The sequence below is a fragment of the Pimephales promelas genome, chromosome 7 (assembly GCF_988280905.1).
Source record: "Pimephales promelas chromosome 7, fPimPro1.hap1.1, whole genome shotgun sequence".
In the NCBI taxonomy this organism is placed as follows: domain Eukaryota; kingdom Metazoa; phylum Chordata; class Actinopteri; order Cypriniformes; family Leuciscidae; genus Pimephales; species Pimephales promelas.
Genome location: NC_142775.1, coordinates 30,242,273 through 30,258,691, shown reverse-complemented (window position 1 = coordinate 30,258,691; position 16,419 = coordinate 30,242,273). Strand labels below are relative to the sequence as shown.

Sequence of the window (16,419 nt, the reverse complement as noted above, 5' to 3'; positions counted from 1 at the left end):
AACAGACCGCACCAAAAATGGAGTGGACTTAGCCTATAGAATACAAATAAAATATTAATAAAATCATATGGGATTGGAAATATTTTATTTTCTGTCAAGGAGCTTTGACGGCATTGTATATATATACATTGTAACACCGTGTCCTAACTACACGCGAAGCGATAAAATTCCAGCGACAGCAAGTGTGTCTGTCCACACTAGACGCGACGCGGCTGTGATATGCCACACATTCAGAACAGCGTGTGAGCCCATGGTGTGAGCAGAGTCTCTGAAAGCGCACTGTTGGCCCGCACTCGCATTGGAAAAGGGTAAGGACATAATCAAATCAAGAAATAACATTATTAAAAATCAAAACATTAACAAAATATACTCATTGACTAATTTTGTTATGAAGTACAGTTGTATGTTTGCATAGAATTCATTTTGAACGCTAACATTATAAGCTTTCAAAATCTGAGGTAATATCCGTTATCGCTTGTGGCACAGTGACCTGTTTTTAACTAAAAATGAATAATGTATACTCGAGTCATAACCAGTGTAATTTCTTCATTCTGTCAGCCGCGACGTCGCAGAAATAGGAACCGTTTCTAAATTAGAAACTTCGCGTGTCGCCGTCGCGTCTGGTTAGGACAAAAGCTCTGATTAACATGGAAAAGATAGCCTAAGTTACCTTTTATCGCGTGTCGCGGCGTCGCGTCGCGTGTAGTTAGGACACGGTGTAAGAATGCATCCTTCTGCTATGTTTCAGCAACCTAAAAATGTAAAGACTTTAGTAGGCTAAACTCGATTTCACGCGATAGGGATGGATTATTTTCAATTAACCTGTTGAATCGGTTCACAAAGAGTATTAAACGATTCATTTCTTATTGCAAATAAGAAATTGTTATTGTTATTTATTTAGTTGTAAGATGAATAGAGCTCTATTCATTTATGTATCTGTAATATGTATAGAGCAATATTTGGTTTAATTCAATTATTTTTAAAATGATTATTTTTTCGAATCACCTGTTAACAACTGAATTCATGACTCAAAACGAACCAAGCATTTGTTGAAGTTACAAATTGTAGCCTATAGGCTATAAAACTATGAGTTCTTCTTAAAATTAAAACTTTTCCCCCATATGACTTTTTTATACTGTACATTGTTTATTTGACAGTACTGTATGTTTAATTGTTTTTATTTGTGCATTATAGACTACAAAAAACATAGTATATATAAAAAAATAAGTGTAAATAATAGCCTATAGGCCTATTACATTATTATAGACTATATAAGCATAATATAAATAGTAGCCTATAGGCCATATACTTTAATAATAATAATAATAAATAATATTATAGTTGATTCTCTTCCTTTGTCTGCTAGTTCACATCTCTCACAGCAAATAACATAATCCGCCTCCAAACAATTGATCAATTCTAAAATCATATGAACTATAGCACAAGAGATACTGTAACATTCAAGTGCTGCCATGAAGGAGATCGTTGGTTGTGATTGTGAACACTAAAAGTCTGTGTTTTGAGATCGAGGCAATCTTGTTTGTGAATGAATATAGCATTTAGGTTACGCATGCACACGTATTGTATTGATTTTTTTTACCCCCACAGAAGAGGTAGCACCATCTCCACAGGAGACTCCACATTATTATTATTGTAAAATGGATGCATACTGTGATTCACCAGAAGGTGGAAGCAAAGCTATGTCTCAGATCTTGTGGCATCCACTTATCTTACTTATTGGCTAGTTGACAACTGATATAATAAATATTTTCATGGTGCCTTATATATAATATAGGCTAGTGAATAAAGAAGAGAGTATACTTTCACACCAATCATTGTAATACATTACTGTAATCGTGTAAATGTAAATTAATGACTTCCTACAATGATAAACACATTATAATGCTTTTACAGTTAGTGCTCATTATTAGAATACCATTGTGTGCGTTACATGTAGAATTTTAACACTTAAATTGACTGTTCTCGTGCTCATTCAGTGAAGACTGAACGCTGTTCACTTTTCACTTCGGTCACTCCGACATATTAGGCTGAAGCAAGAGCCTTTTCTACTAGGCATCTCTGAGTGGAAAGTCGAAAGACTCAATCTAGAAAATAAAACTTATTCTATAAACGGAAACTTGCATATTAATCTATAAATATTGGTATAAATACATACATACATACACACACACACACATATATATATATATATATATATATATATATATATATATATATAAAATTCCTAGGCCTTGCTGTTTGATACTCCAGGCTCCATGTGCAGGGCTGTCACGATTATGAAATTTGGCTGATGATTAACCATTTGGTGATAACAGATTATTGCTCTTAACACCTTTAAATATTCAAGTAATTTATTAAATGATTTTTTTTAAAGAACAAATGTAAATAAAAATGTGAAAATATGAATAACAGAAACAATCACAAAACGTGACCATAAAATAAAAAACTGAAAATTTCTCATTCCCAAATAAAGTCATAAACATATTTCAGAAAGTTGAAAAAACTGTAAATAACAGAAACAAATAATCACAATAAACTAACATAGCAGAACAGGCCATAAATCACATTCCAAAACAAATCCAATCCTGCTCCTTAATGGCTTGGTAGATTATTGGAAAGAAACTAGCATGCTAAATTTCTCTGGCTTAAGAGAGCATATAGCAGGTCACAATATTCCCAGCTGTATTGGACATTCCTTTCAAAGTAAGCAGTACTTGTTGCACAAATTTCTTGCCAACTTGGAAATGAAAGGAAACCTGGATTCATTGTCTCACCACCACATTAAACGGCCTGCCGGAGTATCTAGTGCCTCTTCCCTTGGGTATCGTGTCAGTTCAGCATCCATTCTTTTTGGTAAGCCATGTGTATAAGGTTAAGCTCTTCTGTTCTGCTTTTGTCTTCTTTTTTGGAGGAGGTGCAAGAGGTTTTGTAGACATCATCATCTACCACAGCTCTATCAGATACTGCAAAAAGTAAAGGGCAGCTGTTACCTTAAGCAGGATCTCTACCTAATATAACACTTAACAATTACTTTTGCTAGTGTGATCTTATGCAGTCATGTTGACTGTCATATATGAAAGAATCCAGTTAATTTAGATTGCAGAATGAAAATCATTGTTATATGTTATCTGACCAAATATCATCATCTGGTCTTTGGCATCATTTATAATATCAGCTTCTACAAAGTGGCCCCTGTATCTTAGGTCAAGAAAGGTGGCCTTTTTCAGTAGCTCTTGAAGTGGAGCTGGGCTATACTTTCAACAAGTACAGAACACACAGATATTTATTGTAAGATGTATGTCACAAGGACAAGGTCGAGTTTAGGTGCCCATATTTTCTGTCATCAACCAGGACAAGTCTGATTTTAGATATCTGCACCAAAATGTTTTGTTTCGTACCCTATCGGGCAGAAACATCCCAGAGGAAATTTGACATGTTTGTCAGAGTTGACATGTTTGTCAATTTTGGAGAGAGGGCTAGCGCAAAATGCGGCATCGGCATCTCGAAGCGGCACTTCCGGCGGCATCTCCAGCGGTCACGAGTGTAGCGGCATGTCTAAATTAAAATCATAGCACAAACAAATTATTTTGACTTAACATTAAGTAATCTAGTTAGAAAAGCCAATAAATTTAGTTTTTATCATAGTATATATATATATATATATATATATATATATATAACCCACAGATGTCAAAATTACCCTGTAACATTGCACAAGAACATATTTTGCCAGATATGTGATACATTTTATAAACAACAGACGTACAATTTTTGCCTGAAATATAACAAAATAGGTACAAAAAAAAGATACATTTACATTATTAGTTATCAATAATAAATAAAAAAATAAATAAAAATAGTTTAATAAAATAATTCACTTACCCACTCAACTAATGCTGAGGAATGTTGGCCTCCGTCTGTCTGCACTACCTGTTTCAGGTCTCTTCTTTTTATCCAGCTCATACTGAAAGTGCTTACCAGATTCCAGCAAAGTCCGAGGGCACTTCTCACTTTCTTGGCAGATTATGGCCGAAGCAATTTAGCCATGGCCAGTCATGTTTGCCCACTGCAGCAACAATATTGAAAGTGGATCAGCAGTATGGTTCTGTGAGGTGAATCACTGTACTGTTAAGCTCATGTACACATCCATATTTGCACTGGTCTGCATGACTGTTGTGACTAAATAAAAGAAAATAATACTGGGCAATAATTGCGTTATCTAAAATGGCCGCAGCTAGCAGCTAGGTTGTTTAATAATCATGACAGTCCTATCCATGTGACACTGTGATGACTCAGTGTCTGGGCTTCTTTCTTCAGGGTTCCTCAGGCAGGGGCTCTTCATTGATGTCCACGTGGATTCGAGGAGCGAGGCTTCTGCTGTTGTGGAGAAGCTCTCCGTGATCAGGACACGTCCATCAGAATGCTCCATCTCCACCAGTGAAGGGCAGTTGAGTGTCTCCCACAGTCGCTGCTTGATCTTCAGTCCTAGTTTAAGACTGTAGGGACGGGATGCCATCCCCACACGACCACTGCGTGACTTCATCATGGGCTCCATAGTTCTGGTAGGCCTGTACGCGGTAGCCGTGCGTGGATGGAGACAGACTCTTCCTGCTGACTCGCGTCCACTGAAGAGACTGAAACGGCTGGACGGATGAGGGAAAGGACAGCAGCGTTCTTCAGGTATAGCGCTCTTCCAAACCTGTGGATCTTTGAGCTCTGGCAGAGATGCAGCTGTAAGTGTGATCTAACTCAATTACAGCCGACAGCTGTGAAAGTTCACAGAAGTCTTGAATTTAAGGGATGCCCTCCATCAAGAATCCCCTCAGGTGTGAGGGAAGAGCCCTGGTTCTTCTCAGGCAACGCTGCTCCATGCTGCTGAATCAACAATAGAAATGATGAAACTTAGCAAATTGTTAAGTTGCAAAAATTAAGCTTCAAGGCTCCAAAGGGCCACGTACACATTGCAAAGTTTCAGAAGCGAAAACCGCATTTAAATACGGGAGTCAGTCCCCTAAATTATCGTTTCATGTGTGTACGGAACATGACTCAGGCCCTAGAGAAGTTTGAACCTGTGTAACAGGGCACATGTAGGTGTGAGTGCGCGCGAGTAAGCAAGCAAGTCACAAGTTCGTGTGTGAGTGAGTGAGTGATCCAGTATGCGTCATGAAGCTCAATGCAACTACAAACTCATTTATTTTTTGCTAACATACAGTTTCAACGAAGTTACGTCCCATTGTCCACATACTGTATGTGGACATCAACTTTAGCAGCATAAATCTTTACATTTTTGTCAAAAGTGCCATTTTTAATCATACAATAGGCTACTAGTATGCATAACTTAACAAGAGTCAACAATGAAATGTTATTAGATGTTTTACCTTGTGAACGTTTTGGTCTGGTGTGTCTGCATTTGGTCTGAACTGTGTTCACCGCCATCTTTAAATTATTTATGTATTTTTTTTCCTCTTCTGACGCCACAGGATGGCAGCTTACGGAAGCCCCAAGAGTAGAGGGCTTGTTATCTCTTGTTATCTCGTGATCACGACTTATTTTTCTTGTGATCTCGAGATAACAAATGTTGTTTTCTCGTGATCACGACTTAATTTTCTCGTTATCTCGAGATAACAACTGTTGTTTTCTCGTGATCACGACTTAATTTTCTCGTTATCTCGAGATAACAAATGTTGTTCTCTTACGAGAGGTTCTCTCGTATTGCGTAAGCTAGCTTACGCTACGAGAAAGATTCATCTTTCCTGAGAAGTTGAAGCCAAAAGAAGTATTCCATAATTTTGTAATCATTGGCTGCGTTCCAAACCGCATACTCAATGAGTAGGTACTTAATTTCAATAAGTACTTACTCATCGAGCGCTAAAAGAGTAGGTACTTTACAGCCAAATCTCGTTGAGTATGAATGCGAACCGGACATCTGCCATGTTGACGTTATCATGTGACCTACTACGCGTTATCACAAGCGCAACACATTCATGCAATAAAAAAAAAAATATGAACGATACGTTTAATTAATCTACCTATAAATATCTTGATATTGATGAAACTTGCTCATTTTGTTGTGGTATTGTTGAAGAAACAGCTGCCTATTTATTTTGTGAATACATTTAGGGTTGATTTAAGTTGTTATATTTTAAACCCTACTAATGTGACCAACAGTGTTATTCTTACGATATTTTTTTTATTAAGAAACCCCAAAATCATCATCTCTTGATTATGTTGTTGATTTATTTATTTTATACCCAAAAAGTTTCTCCTTTAAGTTTTCCTCTTTTTCTTCATGAATTTACCTCGTTTCATCCCTCGGATATAACAACTTTTTTTATGTATTATGAAGAACTATAATGAAGATATTTAGCCTTTTTTTATTGTTCTTATTTCCTGTGTATAATTTTATGTCATATTATGATGTACACAAACCAATGATCTTTATATTTTCTGTTTTGTCACTATGATACATAAACTATAGTATCTTTCCATGATCTTGCATATAATAAGTTTAAATTATATGAGCGACAGGTGCTCTAACACTTCATAACATCAGTAACTTGACAGCACAACCTAGAACAGCGTTTGTAATGTCTGCACAAAGGAGACGGGCAGCTGCTTGAAGATCTCTTTTGGAGAAAACTGTTGATTTTATACTCCAAAAGTGTAAGTATCACTGCTTAAAAATTAATATTACCTCAGAATGAATTTCATTGTTAGCCCACCCCAAAACTTAAACAAAATAATAAAATTAAATGCTGACCAATACTTATATAACTTTTTATATTCTAAAAATATAATTTAATAAAACAAGCAAAATGTAATTTGTTTTGTAATATGACAGTAATGCATGAATTCATTTATATTGCTAAATGCAGTGAAACATCTCAATTGTCAGTCAATCGATGAATTAATGCATAAATTAATTACATTTTATATACTGACAACAATAAGAAACATGAATAAATGAGTAAAAGAACAAATAAAAGTAACCATCACAATAAACAAATGCATATACAAGTCAACACATGAAACAGCTTTATTCAAACTACAAGCATGTATTTACAGGCACTGAACCCCAAACCCTACTGCCGACTCAACACAGCGGTTCCCATTCATTGATGACAGCATTCAGCATCATGAGCCTCTCTCCACTGGATAAACACACGCGTGTTCTCCTGTCCCTGTAGACAAGATTCACATTACGAGCTCAACACTGCATTTACATGTTGAGGTTGATGTGTTAACTCACTTTTAATCCAACTTAAATGTTCCTCAATATATCAACACCAATAAGGGACAAATTAAATATATATCATGTTTAGTTACTTTATAGATGTTTTTATTCACAGCACATAATTTGTCCAATGTAAGCAGTGTTGACAACAGTGAATTATCCTACATAATAGCAGCACACACATGTATTTTTCATGTTGGGATGTGCTCACCTGCAATACTTATACAATATTTTCCTTCCTGATGTAAATAGACATTTTAAATAAGCGTATTTAAGATGTATGGTTATGTAAATACACGTTGGAAACGTAACTTTACGCTCCCCTGTTATCAATACATAATAAAACATGTGTTTACAGCAAAATCACAACTATACTGACTAACTATAGAACAACAAAAAAACTATAGACTATACTGTCTAACTCCTTTAGACGTTCAACAGTTAAAACGTTTACTCTATAGTAGTTTAACACATACGATTTAAACACAAGGAACCGTATTTACTCACATTTGAAACCCCCCGCGTCGCTTATCTCCGCGATGTTGATATTGACGTATCCTCTCGCGTGGCCTCCTGGGATAGATGAGTATCATGAGTAGCCGTGGAAAAGCACTCAAAAATCTGGGCGGAAGCAGTAAGCCATCCGGGAACTTCTCGCCTACTCTTTTTATGAAAACTGATGTTTCGAACGTACTGCTTCCTTCACGTACTGTTTTCGCCTACTATATAGTAGGAAAGTAGGCATATTGGAACGCACTTAAGTCCGAATCTCGCGACAATTACTACGTCACCCAGGTAATTCTCGCCTACTCTTTTGGATTCATTCATACTTTTTTGCTCGCCTACTCTTTTTTCCATACTAAATAGTAGGGAAGTATGCGGTTTGGAACGCAGCCATTGTCAACGCAGTATCTCTGAGGCAGACCATGAGCGGGGCTAGCTAGCAGCTCATTGGTTCGCTCAGAGAAAATGCACGAGCCTATGGGAGAGCGGCGCTGAGCCCGCGGCCAATGATCTGACGGCACTCGCTCATTGCGTCAGAGCCCGCCGAAAGGGGCGTGGCTATAGTGTATAAAACTGGCTCTCCCAGACTCAGTCGTCGACTCTTCATCGATAAGCAAATTACACCTATCTGCTTTACTGGGCAGACAACGCCGGTCCCAGAAGCCGCCGGACCCCCTGCAGATCCTTGTGGGCCGCCGCCGCCGCTGTCGCCCTCTGACCGCTCTCCCTCTCCGCCCCAGCCGGACATACAGTTGCCGCTGAATGGCCGCTCTGTCGCCTCCGACGACACCGCAAAAGAGAAGGACTCTTGTTTGCTGCACGCTTCAGACAGGTCGTCGATTGGCTCTAGACGAGAGAGTCTGCGGGGACTCGCGCCGGCATTGAAGAAGAATTGTTGCGTCTCCTCTCATAGGCCGTCGTCCGCCTGGGATTCGAGTGGTCGCCTCCCCCCGAGCAACCACCGAACCGCATGGATGGTAAATTCCTGAGAGACACTTGTGGCTCACGCTTGCCGACATGGGAGATTCAGAACGCGCCGTTTTCCTCAACGCGCCTATCTTTCCGACCGGCCTCTCCGGATCTGCCGTCACGGGCATCGTCGACCGCTTCTCCGAGGTACAAAGCTACCCAGGGCATGAACTTGTTACTGCCGCGGCAGCACTTCTGCAGGCCGCTCTCACGAACCTCCTGCCAGAACCCCACAACAGCGCCCGCTTCAGCAAGCTCAGCTCTAGCGTAGACAGGGCGGCCGCTCTCGCTCTGACAGCTGCCGCAGACAGCCTCCTCCCCGGGGGCCTCGACCCAAGATCACGTTGAAGCCTGATCAGCAAAAGTCTGCCTAGCACAGCTGAGAAAAAAACTGCCCTCTCCCGCTGCGGCCGACCGCCGTCAAAGTTTCGTCCTCTGCTAGTCCCCGACGCCTCGCCGACTACAGTAGATTTTACCGTCACAAACAAGCCGGTTTCCCTGCTTGCGAGCGACAAAAAGCCGTTTCCACGGCTACCCAAAGAGTTCTCAAAAAGAGCATGAAAGTCTCAAGTGTAAAAAAATGTACCCACAAGCATGTGTTCACTCATACACACAAGCACCATATGCCCCGTGTAGTAGCCACTGACCGCTCTAGTAGCAGAAAACATAGACACGCCCATGCGCGTGTCCCCCCTCTGCTCGCTCTGTCTCACGGTCCAAAAACTCCTCTCTGAGTGTCCCGTTGCCACACACACTAAGCGCGCCCAGCCCGCTATGTGCAGCAATCAGGGCGAAATTGCCATTTCATGCTGCGAAGCTTGGGAAGCCATCCCCGGCATCTCCCCGTGGGTTTTAAGCATCATAAAGAATGGTTATCTATTACAGTTTCGTCGCCGCCCGGGGCGTTCGCGCGTTCGGCTCGAATCCGCTGTCAGTCCAGCTGCGATGAACACGCTCCGCTCAGAAATAGCGAAGCCAACCCAGAAGGGCGCAATAGAGAGAGTTCCGCCATCTATGACCGAGTCGGGGTTTTACGGCCGTTATTTTCTTGTTCCCAAGAAAGACGGCGGCCTCACCAATCATTCCTGTCTGCCCGAATTAACGATGCAAAATGTGAAGTAAAGTGCCAGTGACTGAAACATCCCCCGGGCTGTGTCAATTAAGGGATACAGTACCTGTATCGGAGGTTTTATCCACGACATTGAACGTAGGAATGGACGCCAATTTGCCAGTTTCTGCGAGCTTGCAGCAGTCAGAGGTAACTTAACGTTAGTAAGCTAAGCTGTAATTTGGAGTTGTTGACTGTGTAAGTTACTATGTTAGATTTTATTTAACAGTTAACATGTCTTTAATCGACAGTTAATAGGAGCCCATCACATATTTGTGAGGGCTATAGGTATTTTCCCTCGGTGCTGAAAAATGAGGCACCACAACATACAGGAGCTAAGAGTTCATTGTGACTTCATATCAACAATGTACCTTTCCCTGTCTGACTGAAAATAACATATTGATTTGATCTCATTAACATGTTATCTGTAGTTAATGTAATATCACATAAGCCTCATTGATATCTACCAAAATTTTATTGTTTAAAATTAGCAAAGCCACCAGACAGGGCTAGGTGCATGTTGCAATTGCTTGTTGACAATGATAGTGTAATGAGAAGATATACACTTTATACACTATAGCCACGCCCCTTTCAGCGGGCTCTGAGGCAATGAGCGAGCGTCGTCCGCTCATTGGCCGCGGACTCAGCGCCGCTCTCCCATAGGCTCGTGCATTTTCTCTGAGCGAACCAATGAGCTGCTAGCTAGCCCCGCTCATGGTCTGCCTCAGAGATACTGCGTTGACAATGATTACAAATTAATGGAATAATTTTTTGGCTTCAACTTCTCAGCAAAGATGAATCTTTCCCGTAGCGTAAACTAGCTTACGCAATACTCGTTCCCTCATCTAGAGAGAACCCGAGCCGAGGTTACGTTAGGTAACCAATTCGTTTTCTCGTGATCACGACTTAATTTTCTCGTTATCTCGAGAAAACAACAGTTGTTATCTCGTGATCACGACTTAATTTTCTCGTTATCTCGAGATAACAAAAGTTGGTTTCTTGTGATCAGGACGTAGGCAAGAACAGAATAAGCAGACTAAAAGCATAATAATGCAGCATGGATGATCGCATTCGTTTTTACTTTGACGGACTCACTCAAGAAGGGATAAAAAAAAATAATAAATACCTTTTTAAGTGAATTCATCTCTTACCCATTCGCGATCTTTTAAATTCGGTCGCTGTTCATTTACTGTGGTGCTGAATGTGGTGCTGAATCACATTTGCGGATTTGCGGCGAATAGTGAATTGGAAGTTGTAGGGCTAAACCGCGGCATTCAGCAGTTAGCCTAAATAATATCGCTTATAGCGCTAAGCAAAGCTTTAATATTTTAATTTATTTCATGGTTTTACATGCTACTAGAAAATTATGTTTTTTTTGGAAACAGATTTAGTAGTTTTTGCCTATATGGCAATTGATATTAAGGTCTGCTTCAGTAAGCATGTAGGCCAATAGGCCTATAATTACACTCTTAGAAAAAAAAGGGTTCATTGGGGTTCTATATATGAAGCGTTACTCAACTCCAAAGAACCTTTTATGCTAAAAAAGGTTCTATAATGACAAGAAATAACCCTTTTGGCACAAAGGTTCGTTAGGCTATTATTCATTCATTACATTATTCTCCAACATTTTGTTGTTGTAATTAAAGTATTAGTATGGGTATTAGTGTAATTAAATTAAAAGTATTGTTTATTAAACTGTTGTAGTAACTTAATATTACATTTTAATCATGCTGATTTTTGGAGGAGAAAAACTGAAATGGCACTCTTCGTGTGATATTCATAAACTACATAAAATTATATAAATTTTCTAACCCCAATATTTTAAATTTTGTGATCATTCACATGCATTCATAAATACATTTTAGGGTCTTTATGTTTGTCAATAATATGAAATATTTAATCCGGAAAGGACAAAACAAATGATAATGAATGAACCCAAAAGGTTCCATAGAAGCTTTTTCCTGGTTACAAAGAACCCTAAAAGGTTCTTATTATTGAACCCTTAACCACCTGGGGATCTTTTTTTTTTCTTCACACAGCTGCAACACTTAAAATTCTCCGTCATTAATGGTCATGTAAATAAAATAAATACATGATTATAAACTACAGAGGGTCTTCTTTTTTGTGTACACTCTTATTAACATCAAAACCTTGTGTTTTTGTAAAATAAATAAAATAAACAGGGTGCGCTTTCAGCTCACTCTGTCTTCTCAAAAATCTTTCTGAAACGCGCCTGGAAACTGAACTGAAACTCCGCGAATACTTATCATGAAACATACGTCTAAATAATGCTTTAAATGTCTACCTTTAAATAAAAGTTTCAACCCGCATTACCCTGTAAAATGAACTGCCATTAAGATGAATGGGGATGCAAACTGGTGTAAAAAAATTAAATTGTTATTTTATGAGTTTTGTATCTCAACCACCTTATTACTTTTAGTGAAGGGACAGAAATCACAGAAGGGATAGAACCTGAGAAAAAATAAGAGAGGTATTATGTCTTGAGATGAGTGAGAAAACACACAAACAAAATAATTTGTTTTATTGTTCAAATTTTATTAATATAAACAATTGTAATGCAAATGGAATTAAGTAATTATCAGATATTATATTTGCAGGGCAGCTAAGTAGAACTTGGTTGATTCCGACTCTTTAATATTCTTCTCCCTCTTCATCCTCATCTCCCATGCTGTCAGTGCCGACTTCTTCATAATCCTTCTCCAGAGCTGCCATGTCTTCTCTGGCCTCTGAAAACTCTCCTTCCTCCATTCCCTCACCCACATACCAGTGCACAAAGGCTCTCTTGGCGTACATCAGGTCAAATTTGTGGTCTAGACGAGCCCAGGCCTCAGCAATGGCTGTAGTGTTGCTCAACATGCAAACAGCTCTCTGTACTTTGGCCAGATCTCCACCAGGAACCACTGTTGGAGGCTGATAGTTGATTCCTACTTTGAATCCAGTGGGGCACCAGTCAACAAACTGGATGGTGCGTTTGGTCTTGATAGCAGCGATGGCAGAATTGACGTCTTTAGGCACCACATCTCCACGATACAGAAGACAGCAGGCCATGTATTTACCATGTCGAGGATCACATTTCACCATCTGATTTGACGGCTCAAAGCAGGCATTGGTTATGTCGGCCACAGAAAGCTGCTCGTGATACGCCTTTTCAGCAGAGATCACTGGAGCGTATGTAGCCAGGGGGAAATGGATACGTGGGTAGGGCACCAAGTTGGTTTGGAATTCAGTGAGATCCACATTCAGAGCTCCGTCAAATCTCAGCGAGGCCGTGATGGAGGACACAATCTGCCCAATGAGCCTGTTGAGGTTGGTGTAACTCGGACGCTCAATGTCCAGGTTTTTGCGACAGATGTCATAGATGGCTTCGTTGTCCACCATGAAGGCACAATCGGAGTGCTCCAGGGTGGTGTGGGTGGTCAGGATGGAGTTGTAGGGCTCCACCACCGCTGTGGAGACTTGAGGAGCAGGATAGATGGCAAACTCGAGCTTGGACTTCTTGCCGTAGTCGACAGAGAGACGCTCCATCAGCAGGGAAGTGAAGCCAGAGCCAGTACCTCCACCAAAACTGTGGAAGATGAGAAATCCTTGAAGGCCAGTGCACTGATCAGCCTGTTGGATTTGTAGTAAATCAGCTTATTAGAAATTACATTTCATAATCTTTAATGCTTTTAAGTCAAGTGTTTACAAACCATACCAGTTTGCGAGTTCTGTCCAGCACTAGGTCAATGATCTCTTTACCAATAGTGTAATGACCACGGGCATAGTTATTGGCAGCATCTTCCTTGCCTGTAATTAGTTGCTCTGGATGGAAAAGCTGGCGATATGTGCCTGTGCGCACCTCATCTGAAGACAGAGGAAAGAAACTAGTTTAAATTCCGATCCTTTTTCATTCTTAATAGCAAATAAATAAAATTAATTAATGGGAAATCCAACAATAGTTTGTATTTGATTGCTTGTTATAAGGAAATACACTGTTTGAAAGATATGTTGTTTTCCCAATATTTTGTAAAATGTTTTCATGATCATTTAGATTCATTATATTCTGTTCCTCAGGTTCAACTTACCAATCACAGTGGGTTCCAGATCAACAAAGATGGCACGTGGAACATGTTTCCCTGATCCTGTCTCACTGAAGAAGGTGTTGAAGGAATCGTCTCCTCCTCCTATTGTCTTATCACTCGGCATCTGTCCATCTGGTTGTATACCGTGTTCAAGGCAGTAAAGCTCCCAGCATGCATTTCCCATTTGGGCCCCAGCTTGGCCAACATGCATAGAGATACATTCGCGCTGAAGAGAAAAGGAGAGTAAAGTATATAAATATAGGAATATAAGTGTCGGTCCTGTACATATGTTTGCTAAATACTCTATGGCTGTCTAAGAAATTAAAGATACAGTAACCTGGTAGCTTCAAATATTTAAGTAGATCAGGGGGCCAGGTTCTCAGAAATTTCAAATTTCCACTTCAAGGTGATGTAACATTAGACAAAACATGCTTTGACAAGCTAAAAAAAAAAAAAAAAAAATCGAAGTAGTATTCCTTAGTATTTCTAGACTTGGAAAACTATTTCACTACTGAAATGGATATTTTAAATTAAATATATTTTAACAATATATAAACAATATAATATGTATATATTAATATATATAAACAACTGGAAGAGTCATGGACATTCATTGGTTTAAAAGAGTGTGAGAGCCTGAAGAACATTCTGTTCCTAACTCCTCTGGAATTCTGAAATTATACTGATTTATTTTTAAAATAATTATTTAAGTTACATATATTTTATAGAATATGGCCCTTTAAAATAAGTTTTGAAGGTAATACTTTACAATAAGGTTTCATAAGTTACCATTACTTAACTACTGTAAACATGAACTAAGAATGAACAAAACCTCTACAGCATTTACTGATCAGGTAATAATTTCAACATTTATGAATACATTGTGGAAATCAGATGTTGTATTTGTAACATTAGTTAATGCACTCTGAACTAACAAGAACAAACAATTAACATCTGGATTTTTTATTAACTAACATTAACAAAGATTAATAAATACTGTACAAATTGCTCATTGTTAGTTTATGTTAGTTAATGCATTAACAAATTAAACCTTATCGTAAAGCGTTACCATTTTGAAAACAAGCCTTCATGTTTTTTGTGGACAATGAGGTACTTTGGAGTCAAAAAGGTTGAAAACCATTGAACTAGATGCATTTTTTTTATTGTTTTGAATGAGGAAATTTTATAGTTGAGTTTATTTTTAATTGTTTAAATGCTGGCTGAGCTCACCCAAAGCTCAATACTGTAACACATTTATGCTTTTTCCTACGCTTTTGGACCTATATTGTTCAATGTAGAACTCAGAAAATAAACGGTCATATTTACATGCATGTTTACCCTCTCATCTAGGCTTGGTCATACGATCTTTAAAGTACAGAAGATGAGACTGAGCGAGTTCCTTGGAGGCCTCAGTCAACCCCACCCCTCCACCCCCATCCCAGCTGTACACCCTTCTTTGTGTCACAGAGAAATGTCACTAGGGCCTTTTCACTAGAACAGTTCTATCTATTATTCTGCTATGCTCCAGCTATTTTCACTCATGATCTCATCTACTAATGCCTCTTTGTATGTCAAAAAGACATGAATGCATTCATTCTGCGAGTAACAGCATTTTTCATGGTGTAGTTCCACCATGTCTCCTCTTTGGTTGACAGAGTTTCAGTGAGCTATTTTGAATGCAGAACCACCAAACATAGTTACATGTTATATTCAGAAAAAGCGAAGTATTGGAGTTTCCTGCTAACATGTGTGTCATAGTCTGGGACCAGGATTTGAAGGCTGCAGCCACATCCTCTGTATAATGAAAGGCCAGCTCTGTGCCTGAAACCTTTAATGGCATAATGCTTCACTCTTAATCACTTTCATTAAAACGTGTTTCGATAGTTTAACTACAGTGCTGCTAACTTTGTCTTTGACATAACAAATAACAAATTAATATTTTAAGAAAATTATCAAAGTGTCATAGTGTTTACTGAAATCTCCTAGCATCCACTAAAATGTAAAATAAAAAAAAACTGTACATGTGGATTTTAAGTCTGTGATTTTATGAAAAGATTAGAGGGAAGAATCGATCAAGCACTAAAAACTTACCATCTTGTCAGATTTCCCTTCAGGCCGACTTGAGGATTCGGAAGAGAGAAGGCAGATGTGGAGAAGAAAGGAGAGGTGGGGTTTTTATAGAGAGGGGAGGAGTAAGGGAAGGGGTTAACAGGAAGTGGGATCGGGATCGCCCATTGGAGTGAGGATAGTCATTCAGAAGCAGAAGGGCCGTCCGTCTTGCTCTCTCTTGGGAGTTTTGGGTCTGTGAAAACCATCTGCCCCCTTTACTAGCTTTTTTGGGCATTCAAAAAGATTCCAGCAATGATTTGTAGCCTACAGGATATAAGTCAAAGTTCTTCATGTTCATGTGTTGAAGTTGCATAACAACGGCAGAGAAATTATATATTGACTTTTTTTGTGTGATTCCTGCATGAAGAAAGGCAAGTTTAAAGACTTTAGGG

The 16,419-nt window shown here is 39.1% G+C and overlaps 1 protein-coding gene and 2 long non-coding RNA genes across 5 annotated transcripts; all 3 read right to left on the bottom strand.

Moving 5' to 3' along the window:
• Positions 1 to 2,354: 2,354 nt before the first annotated feature.
• On the bottom strand, positions 2,355 to 5,520 carry LOC120487187 (uncharacterized). 3 transcript variants are annotated; one of them, XR_016169316.1, is made up of 4 exons: positions 5,400 to 5,520; positions 3,904 to 4,896; positions 3,420 to 3,576; positions 2,355 to 2,984 (listed from the first exon to the last, which is right to left on the bottom strand). It is a non-coding gene; the product is annotated as an uncharacterized LOC120487187 (long non-coding RNA). The 3 variants fall into 3 exon arrangements; XR_016169314.1 differs by having other exon boundaries at positions 2,355 to 3,576; XR_016169315.1 differs by having other exon boundaries at positions 2,355 to 3,576; positions 3,904 to 4,893; positions 5,400 to 5,514.
• A 1,513-nt stretch (positions 5,521 to 7,033) lies between these two features.
• Positions 7,034 to 8,102, bottom strand: LOC148978368 (uncharacterized). The gene is made up of 2 exons (XR_016169408.1): positions 7,763 to 8,102; positions 7,034 to 7,202 (listed from the first exon to the last, which is right to left on the bottom strand). It is a non-coding gene; the product is annotated as an uncharacterized LOC148978368 (long non-coding RNA).
• Positions 8,103 to 12,371: 4,269 nt separating this feature from the next.
• LOC120487186 (tubulin alpha chain) lies at positions 12,372 to 16,109 on the bottom strand. The gene is made up of 4 exons (XM_039683427.2): positions 16,010 to 16,109; positions 13,922 to 14,144; positions 13,552 to 13,700; positions 12,372 to 13,466 (listed from the first exon to the last, which is right to left on the bottom strand). Exons 1-4 carry the CDS (start codon positions 16,010 to 16,012, stop codon positions 12,489 to 12,491), a joined length of 1,353 nt encoding a protein of 450 aa, XP_039539361.1. The 5' UTR covers positions 16,013 to 16,109; the 3' UTR covers positions 12,372 to 12,488.
• Between the last annotated feature and the right edge of the window lie 310 nt (positions 16,110 to 16,419).